Source organism: Cebus imitator, unplaced genomic scaffold (genome assembly GCF_001604975.1).
Source record: "Cebus imitator isolate Cc_AM_T3 unplaced genomic scaffold, Cebus_imitator-1.0 Scaffold863, whole genome shotgun sequence".
Lineage (NCBI taxonomy): Eukaryota > Metazoa > Chordata > Mammalia > Primates > Cebidae > Cebus > Cebus imitator.
In genome coordinates this window covers 336,141-345,530 of record NW_016108178.1, presented here as the reverse complement: position 1 = coordinate 345,530, position 9,390 = coordinate 336,141, and the positions used below count along the sequence as shown (strand labels likewise).

At 46.8% G+C, this 9,390-nt stretch overlaps 2 protein-coding genes and 1 pseudogene across 2 annotated transcripts; all 3 read right to left on the bottom strand.

Annotated features, from left to right (window-relative positions):
- Positions 1 to 597: 597 nt before the first annotated feature.
- LOC108297958 lies at positions 598 to 1,273 on the bottom strand (annotated as a pseudogene).
- A 3,958-nt stretch (positions 1,274 to 5,231) lies between these two features.
- On the bottom strand, positions 5,232 to 8,728 carry LOC108297957 (chromosome transmission fidelity protein 8 homolog). Its single transcript, XM_017520679.2, has 3 exons — positions 8,640 to 8,728; positions 8,269 to 8,386; positions 5,232 to 7,865 (listed from the first exon to the last, which is right to left on the bottom strand). The coding sequence occupies exons 1-3, from the start codon at positions 8,660 to 8,662 to the stop codon at positions 7,641 to 7,643; spliced, it is 366 nt and encodes a 121-aa protein (XP_017376168.1). The 5' UTR covers positions 8,663 to 8,728; the 3' UTR covers positions 5,232 to 7,640.
- On the bottom strand, positions 5,232 to 8,752 carry LOC108297956 (decreased expression in renal and prostate cancer protein). Its single transcript, XM_037735623.1, has 2 exons — positions 8,640 to 8,752; positions 5,232 to 7,865 (listed from the first exon to the last, which is right to left on the bottom strand). The coding sequence occupies exon 2, from the start codon at positions 7,642 to 7,644 to the stop codon at positions 6,070 to 6,072; it is 1,575 nt and encodes a 524-aa protein (XP_037591551.1). The 5' UTR covers positions 7,645 to 7,865; positions 8,640 to 8,752; the 3' UTR covers positions 5,232 to 6,069.
- Positions 8,753 to 9,390: the final 638 nt, after the last annotated feature.

Here is a 9,390-nt window from a genome sequence, read left to right as displayed (position 1 = left end):
AAAAAAAAAAAAAAAAAAAAAAAAAAAAGAAAAGAAAAAAAGAAAAATAAGAGCTATTAGCCATGTATTAACCGAGAAACCACGTATAAACCAAAGACTATGGAAGAGAGAAAGAAGGGCTGAAAGGCCAAAGGGTGAAGGAGTAGGGAGATGTAAAAGAGTTGGGAACAAAGCCCATTACATTTGATGTACTAATAGCTCCAATCCATTTAAATGTTGACCAGTTAAACTGAGACCTTAAAATGCAGGATGTGGGTAGAGTTTAATCTGGTTGGTCATAACTTTCACCTAAGACGTAGCTCCTTCAGAATAAAATGAATACAGACACAGCTTCATGTGCTTCACCTTGCTTTTCATAACTGTTTTGAGTTTAAATGGATTCCACTTAAAAATAATCTCCTACAGGTGAGTGGAGCTTTTTCTTTCCCATCGAAGCACACACCAAACCCACCATCCCCCTCACACCTTGCTGTTATCCAAATTTAAGTCAATCAGGAACGCTTTTAGTCTCACACCTAGGTAATGCCTGTAGAACTGGCTTGTCACACACACGCTTCTCTGCTAGGAGGCAATGTTGGTGCAGAGTACAGTATTTACAGTTTGTTGTTCCAAGTATGTACAACATGCAGCACTGCTCTATCAGGTAAACATGTGCACAGGGGAAGATGAGGCGTGGGCTCATAGAAAGCAGTCCAACGGAAATCAAAAGGACTTTTCTCTTTCAGAGTTCCCCTATCTTTATTTGTAGAGGTTATCCAATAATTTCTTTAATTACATTGCATATTTCTGAGTCCATTCCCGAGCTATTCTGTTGTACTTTTCTCTGTCTGTTTTTGTAGATCCGAGCAATCTCAAGCACTAAAGGATCATCTGGATTGGGATCACACAACAGAGAACAGATGGAAAAGAGTACTTTTGAAATAGTTAGTGCTGGAGACCACTGTGACCGCAGAATATCAAGACAAATGCTGCCATTACTGTTAATATTTGGATGATAAATTCTTGTTGTAAATGCAATCTTAGGTGGTTTGAAGGGGTAATGTGTTGGGAAAGGTCAAGAAAAATACTCCACCCTGATAGGGACTGTCATTTAGCCCCATTATTGTAGCTTGCCAATGGAACATATCATCTCCCACAGGACCTGCTGAACACTGTGTTGGAGGGTCACGGGCCAGGTCATTCAATTCCTTGTGGATTCTCTTCAGAGCCCTGGTGAGAGGCGGGTGGCTGCGGCCCCCGGGGCGGGGACGGGGGCGGGGGCGGGGGCGGGGGCGGGGGCGGGGAAAGGGCTAGGGATCCTGAGGCCGCTTGCGCGATCGCGCTCGGCCGGGGAAGATGGAGAGTTCGGGAGAGCGGGTCCGGTGGGACGGGCTGAGGGCCGGGTCCCACTCCGCTCCTGGGCCTGCAGCAGCGGGAACGCATCACCCGGCGCGTCCCCTTTATTCGCCGCCGTCGCCGCCGCGGGACCTGTTTCTTCCTCCCAGGACCGCGCCGCCTCCTCAGCCGCCGCAGATCCCTCCGCCGGGAAGAAAAGCCCAAACCCCGGGCTCAGCCGGAGCCTCCCAGGCGGACAGCCAGAGGGACTGCCTGCTTTCCTGTCCGCCTGCGGCAGTGGGGCCGAGGGAGCGGGACGGCGGGCGGGCGGGCGGGCGGGCGAGCCGCACCGCCGGGGTGAAGCCGCCGGAGCACTGGGTGGGACTGGCCCTTTTTTTTTTTTTTTTTTTTTGTAATTGGTATTCCATATTGCTTTTAATCAAGAAACAAATTTCACAGCAAAGAAAGTGAGGCAATGGCTTGTGACCAGGTCACCACAGTCATACTGCACACCTCACCAGGAGGAAGCAGCTGGATCCGCAGAAGGGCGAAACGACCTTGGGAAGACTCTGTGACAGCGCCGCTTGGGAGCCATCGGCCACAGCTCAGAGCAGTCGGAACTGACTTTCCTGGATAGACTGGATGGTGCTGCAGACAACCGCCCGGCATTGCCGGCGTTCCTCTTCCTAAGTAATTCAGGTTTTTCCTCACTTTTTTTGTACCATTTTAAAGTTACTGTCTTTTGATATGTATAATTGTTTATGGTAAGATTTATAACATGCATTCAATACATACTTTCTTTTCCCCATTAATCAGTTCATTAGAAATATTTTAAAATCAGCTATTTTATGAAGCTATGAGTTCCAGAAAGTAAAGGTGACATCGGGAAAATTATCAAAAGCTATTTAAAGCATCTGTAAGATGGTCTCTCTTTCTCTCTTCTACAGATGAATCACACCTTTGAGCTTAATCTTTGAAAGGTTAGAGAATCAATGAATTCTTATAATGAAAATCGGGCTTTTGTTTCCTTTTTCAAATATCTTGGACAAATCATCTGTTTAAAATTTGTTCTTGTATTTATTGGTTTTGCAGAAGAAGGCATCGTCATGCACAGTATTTGTAATTAAAAGCAAATCATTTGTTTAAAAAGGCAGTTTGCAAAAAAAATGTTTTTGGTCTTTTATAATTCTCATTAAAAGAATATCTGGCAAATTAAAAAAAAAAATAACTCATTTGCTCCTACACTTTAGAATTATTGCTGGAGATCTGCCTTTAAGGTTAAAAAGGAGACAAAGACTGTGTAAATGTCTTCATTACCATTTCTCAAAATGACTGAAGTTATTTTCGTGGTAAAAGTTAATTTACTTAACAAAAAAAAAAAGACGGGGAGGGTTAGCCATGCTGAGGGTTGGGGAAAAGACGGAGATGACAGCCATGGGGTCACGGACGAGGAGAGGACGGGTCTGCAGTGGGGTGGACCGAGGGGACTAACACGCAACCGGCAGCCAGGGGAAGAAACTGGAAGAGAAGCAGAACGGCAGAGCTGGGGACAAGGGGACAGGGAGGGAGAAGCTGTACCAAGGGGGTACGGGGGAGGCCACGGCCGGAGGCGCTCCAGGACGTATGCGCAGACTCGCGCTGGCTGGAGAGCCGCTCTGTGCTTCTTAGGTGGGTAACTGCCTTCATTCATCCAAGGCCCGGGTGTGATTCTCTCTGGTTAAAATGTTAGTGGTCTTTTTTTTTTTTTTTAATGAATTAAAAGTTTAATTCTGAACCATTTTTTATAACCACATTTTCTCTTGAAGCATCGAATCACAGCAGGTTACAACAACTTTGGGATAAAAGGCAACTGGTAAACTGCCCAAAACAAGGTTCCAAATAACACCTCTTACTGATTTGCCCTACCCATACATATCCCAAATAAAGTTTTTGATCAAAAAGATGAAATAATAGATCCACCTGCTTATTTTAAGCATATTAAAAAGGAAACTAATTGGACCATTTTCTATTTGCCTATTTTATACAAAAAGGCTACACAATGTTACACTTTATTCAGATTACAATTAGAGTGATTATGAATTAGTGTTCTACACCATTACTCAATTCTTAAAAATTAGAAATTGCTGTAGCAGTATTCACTATAACAACACTACGAGAGACTTAAAAAACTAACAGTTACTGCAAAAAAATAAATAAATAAAAGAGCTACTTCAAAGCAAGCAAAGTCAGTACCATTACAGATAATTTTTAAAAAAATTTTTTAAGCAAGGCTAGGGTTTGATAAATTCCATCTTGTGATCCATTCTTGTGCATTCTTCACTTCTTGAGTCACAGATTCCTTGGCAGTCGGGTTAGCCATGTGTGACATTCAGGCTGCTGTTCTTGACAATCATCTCCAACGGAAAACTTTTCAGTGTTCCCAAAGTGAACTCTCAAATCCAAAATGGTTATCTTTAAGACCGTCTATTCTCCTCAGTGGCTTCTCCAGGGAATTCTTACAGCCAAGTTGTGACAGTCACTGCATTGCTTGCTTCTTTCCAGAAACCAAACTAGGAAATGGAACTGGTTCCTGCATCCTAAGTTTCTTGCTTTCTCTCTTTTGTGGCTGTTTTCCCTCTGCTGCTTTTGGGGAATGAGGGGAAGCCATATTCCAGTGACTTGCAATTCCATGCTGTTCTCAGCTTTTGAGTTTAAAACCTGGGATCCTAAGCCTTTGACTTAGAGGTTTCTTGCTTGCCCTCCAAATGTCCTTTCTGAGGGGCCAGCTAGCCCCTGCAGAACCAGCACTAACGTGGACAGCAGCAGAGAGGGCAAGCCTCTAGTGTACCGAGGTGCTTCCTACAAAGATGCAAAGTGTGCCCTGAGCCACAGATGGGCAAACTCTGGTGCTTTCCTTCATTTCCCATGAACTCAAGGGTTGTCCAGGTGTAGCCAACAGTTGCCACATCACACAGACTTTGAGTTTCTGCTAAGACTGTGGTTGACATGGGACCCAACCCATGAAAGCTGGAAGCAGCAAGCATTTGCTAAGGCAGCTGCTCCAGGCAATCGTTCTGCTGGCCAAGAAGTAAACTATTTTGAGCATTAGAATGAAGGAAATCTGGTCAACCAAGTGCAGAGTTAAGACTTCACTAAGGGCTTGTTTTTCTTCAGCATTTACTTGAAGATTAATGTAGGATGACAGGCTCTCCTGGCTTTCCTACCGTCAGCTCTATCTTGCACTGTGGTCATCAACATTCCTCAAATCAAACATAGGCAGGTATAGGTAGTGGGCTCACAACGTTTGACCTTGACTGGTTTTTCTAAGTTATTTTGTGTATTTTTCAGCAGCAAAACCAAAGTGGGTCTTCAGCTTTATTCCTGTCTCTGGCAAGGGAAGAGCCTTTATACAATTGGACGCATCTTGGGTTTTCCTCACTAAGAATTCTAATCCTCTTTTGTATTGTTTTTAAGTAATTTGTAAACATATTTATTTTTACCTGCTTTTTTTTTTTTTTTTAAACTTTTCAGGTCAAGTTTTTTATACTGCACTTACTTGTCAAAATAAAGATTCTCACATATGCTGGTTATCTCTGAACTACTACTTTGTACTTAATGAAAGCTAGCTCTTTATTCCAGTTTCAAAAGAGGAACTTTTAAAATAGAGTTTTGTCGGGGGACTCACTCAAGACTGGGCAACATGTCCATTCTGGTATCTGTACACCCATGGGGGCTTCACTTTCAGTGTAGAGGGTCTTTGGTGAAATAACTGGCAGATGAATGAGCCCTTGCTAAGGCCAAACACCAAAGCTTGTTTCCTCTTGGAGCAAAAGTGTTTTAGCTGACAAGATGTAAGACCCCAGTCATGCTAAAACAAAAGCAGAGTAAACTTCCTTCCCTATCAATCAAACAGGTAATAAAATAGAGTGACACCAGCAGCCCTCTCATCCCATTTATTAAAGAAACAGTAAGAAAAGATACAATGCAGGAAAACCACCAACCATCCTTTCACATCAGGCTGAACAACGCACAGTGATTTATTCCCTTCATTCCCCCACCCCACCCCAATTCCCATATTCCCATCCACATCGGTTTAAATTTTTGAGGTTCTTTGATTGGGAGTACCAGTAAGGAGGGAGTTGGATGAGTAGAGAAGCCTTAAATCTGGCCACCTCTGAGTCCCAGGAAAAGAGAGGTGCAGGCACAGTCAGTCAAGCAGAAACTGCATTCGGTGGGTCTTTGAAGTGGTTGTCCATCTCCCTGTTCTGTGTTCAAGCCCCCAGAGAAAGGTATGGCAGTAGAGGATGACCAGGTCCAAGCTGCCCAGGTCAGAGCTACAGAAGCATGATCCGTTCACCAACACCACGTTTCTAGAGAGCAGTGAGCTGATTCTCCAATGGTGAGCAGGGGACTACATGTGAACTGGGACCTGCAGGCCAATGTATCCCTGAGGAAAAGTCCACAAGAACAATTCAAGAAACTAGTAAGAAACAATGGGCAGAAAGCTGCAGGACGAAAGCACAGCAGGCTTCTGGGAGCTGGAGATCCTTTTTCTCAAGGCCAGGATTATTCCCACCTGCCACAGTTCACATGCCACAAATAACATCTCACCTTCAGTCAAGAAAAACGCAGAAGAAAAAGATGGCTCATTTGAACTTGAGCCCCAGCTATGTTCTTCAGACTGTAGCTCCACAACTACCCTTTTACCTAAGAGACAGCCCCTGCCAAGAACCACAGTGCCTAGGAACCAAGGTGGTCCTGGAAGGAAAACGGTGTTTAAGGGGGTAACATTCCATTTGGGTATATTGCAGCCATTGGACCCCCTGGTCTGGGGAAAGCAGCTGGGTTTGTGCCAGGGAGGCTCCCCACTCTGGGAAATGGGACCAAACTCTTGCCTGCAGGGCCATTCATCCTTGGAAAGGAAGCTGGGTTGAGACCCAGGGTCCCAGTTGGCCTTGCAAAAGGAGCTGGGTTGATACCCATAGGGCCTGCTGGAGAAGAGCCCAGGTGCCCGGCAGCTGACCTGGGGAATGCAACTTGACCAGAGCCTAATGGGCCAGCAGACCTTGGGAAGGTAGCTGGACTTGGACCCTGCAGGCCAGCAGCCCTTGGGAAGTTAGCTGGGTTGGGGCCAAGTGGCCCAGAGGCTCTTGGGAAAACTGCTGGATTTGAGCCCTGGAGGCCAGCAGACCTTTGGAAGGTAGCTGGGTTTGATGCCAATGGGCCAGAAGATTGAGAGAAGGCAGATGAACCCACTCCCCTGGGAAACGGATTGGCATTTACCCCCATGGGGCCACTTGGCCTTGAGAAATGAGCCGAATTAGGGCCTATGGGGACAGGAGCCCTTGACATGGGAGATGGGTTTGGCCCTGTAAGGCCAATTCCCCGAGAGCCAGGACCTGAGTTTGGGCCCATGGGGGCAGGTACTCTTGCCATGGAAGATGGACTTGGGCCCATGTTTCCAGAAGCCTGTGAGAAAGAAGCTGAATTTGCTCCTAAAAGACCTGCTGCTCTAAGAATGGGGGCAAGATCGAGGCCTTGAGGTCCAGCCATTCTTAAGTTAAGACCAGATCCTGTGCCCAAGAGGCCACCTGCTCTGGCATCTAGATTAGGGCTTGGGCCCAGGCCACTTGGTCTTAGGTTGGGCCCAAGGCCTGGGCCTGTAAAGACACCTGACCTGGGGGCAGGGTTTGACCCTAAAAAGCCTGATCTCAGATTGGGGTTTGATCCTGGGCCCAGGCCAACTGGCCTAGGATTGGGAGGACCATTCCCAGAGCTCAACACAACACCTGCTCTCAGGTTAGGTCCAGATCCGGGGCCCATGGGACCACCACTTCTGGGGTCAGGACCTGCTCCCAAGAGACCACCTGCTCTTGGGTTGGACATAGGACCTGATCCTGGGAGACCCCCTAACCTGGGGTTTGACAGAGGCCCTGGGCCTGGAAGACCCCCTGTCCTAGGGTTTACCACAGGGCCTGGGCCCGGAGCTGGCCCCAAGAGGCCACCAGGTCTTGGGAAAGAAACTGCACCTGTGCCAGTGGGATTCAGCCCTCTTGGAAAAGAAGCCATGCTTGGGTCACGAGTACCAGCTGGGAAAGGTGCTGGATTTGAAGCCAATGAGCCTGATGAAGCTGGAAAAGGAGATGGGTTCCTTGGAAATGGGGCCAGATTTCCACCAAGAGAACCGGCCGCCATAAGGAAGGGATCTGAGTTCACACCCAGTGGGTGGCCTGCGTTCAGAACAGGACCTCCCTGTGGTCCCAGGGAACCGTTGAGCCGTCCTCGAGGTGGCAGCGGAGCACGAGTCCAAGGAGTTGGCCGCTCTCTAGGGAAAATCCGAGGTTCTTTCATACTTTCTTGGGGACGTTGGTGATAATGGGCTTGGGACGGATTTTGAAAAGGATCTTGTCTTTGATGAGTGCTGTCACCAGATACCGGGTGCCAGTCTCGCGGCAAAGCTCATCACAGTCCTGATCCCCAGGAGTGTGTTTGACAAGGACTGCAAAAGGTTTCTCCAGGTGGATGATTTTCCCATACAGGATATGATGCCCCACGATCAGCACAGGGATTCCCTTTGGCAGAACAAGAATAAGATTCCTGAGGTTTGGGGCAAGGCCATAACACTCAGGTGCCTCCTAAAGCTGCTCTTGGCAGGCTATGCTGGCACCTCCACTCCCTGGTCTAGCTCTGCCATTGTTGAGCAGCCACACTGGACCACCCACCCATGTGCCCATTTTACTCTTTCTAGCCCCACGTAAGAGTATTTCCACTTTCAGAAATGTGAGCTTTCCAGATTCCCCAAATTAAATTTCCCTGCTACTGTAGAGGTAGGGGGAGAACAAGCAGAGAGCATCGCAGATTAGCTAGACCCTGAATAACAAACCTGAGGCAGTCCTCACTCTGGGTCCTGGGAGCACCACCTTGGTGTAGCTTGCTTTCCTGAGGCATTAGGCAGGGAAAGAAAAGCCCCCTCACCTCAGTGGTGTAATGTAGGTCTCCCAGGAGGTTTCCAGCTAATCCAGTGCTGTAGCGAGCCTCGATCTCCCCCTGTAGCTCCATCAGCACCCATTCTGCCAGGCCTCCAGCCCTCGCACTGCAAGCAAAGGGCTGGCGGTTACAATATTTTTGAGGGGTGAAGGATGAATAGTGTCCTACACCACCATTCAAGGTCCAAAGGACCTCTTTGTCAGACATAAATTCTTGGGAAATTGGGCACTGAACTAGAGATGAGAATGCAAGGATTTGTGCAAGACGTGCCTAAGGACCCTGATTCTTCCAGAAACATCTCACACCTCTATAGCCCACATCATTTCAAGCCAAATTTTAAAATCTCAAAATATGCTCACCTGGAAATAACAATTTGCACCATGAGCTTTCTGTCTTTAAAATATCAAGTGAAAACAAGCTGTAGAAAAAAAAGAAAAAGAGAATTAGGGTAATAATAATGACAACTAATTTTTTTTTCCCCCTAAGACAGAGTCTTGCACTGTCGCCTGGGCTGGAGTGCAGTGGTGCAATCTCAGCTCACTGCAACCTTCACCTCCTGTGTTCAATCGATTCTCCTGCCTCAGCCTCCTGAGTCACTGGGATTACAGGTACCTGCCACCATGCCCAGCTAATTTTTTGTATTTTTAGTGGAGATGGGGTTTTACCATGTTGGCCAGGCTGGTCTTGAACTCCTGACCACGTGATTTGCCCACCTTGGCCTCCCAAGGTGCTGGAATTACAGGTCCGAGACACCATGCCCAGCTGACAACTAATATTTATTACTGTGTGCTTTTCTAAGTGGTTTAGATACATTTTATCTTGTTCCTCTAACAATGCCATAAATGGAAGTATTCTTTTACCAATACTGTACACATGAGATAAGGTTGCTTAAGATCACCAGTGGTCAACTGTATGTGCAAAAGTAATCAAGATCACATAGCTACTAAGACAAAGATGTTACAAACCTAAGACACAGACTGCAAAGACCATACTCTTGATCAGTATGCTAAGGTGCCTTTCTCAAGGATTTTTTTTTTTTTTTTTTTTTTGAGACGGAGTTTCACTCTTGTTACCCTGGCTGGAGTGCAATGGCGCGATCTCGGCTCACCA

Excerpts from the sequence above, each read along its gene's own strand:
- LOC108297956 (XM_037735623.1), bottom strand. The coding sequence starts at position 7,644 with ATGAAAGAACCTCGGATTTTCCCTAGAGAGCGGCCAACTCCTTGGACT.
- LOC108297957 (XM_017520679.2), bottom strand. The coding sequence starts at position 8,662 with ATGGTGCAAATTGTTATTTCCAG. Across the intron at positions 8,387-8,639 it reads GTGCAAATTGTTATTTCCAG|TGCGAGGGCTGGAGGCCTGG; the intron begins GTGAGCATATTT and ends CTTTGCTTGCAG. Across the intron at positions 7,866-8,268 it reads ACCTACATTACACCACTGAG|GGAATCCCTGTGCTGATCGT; the intron begins GTGAGGGGGCTT and ends GTTCTGCCAAAG.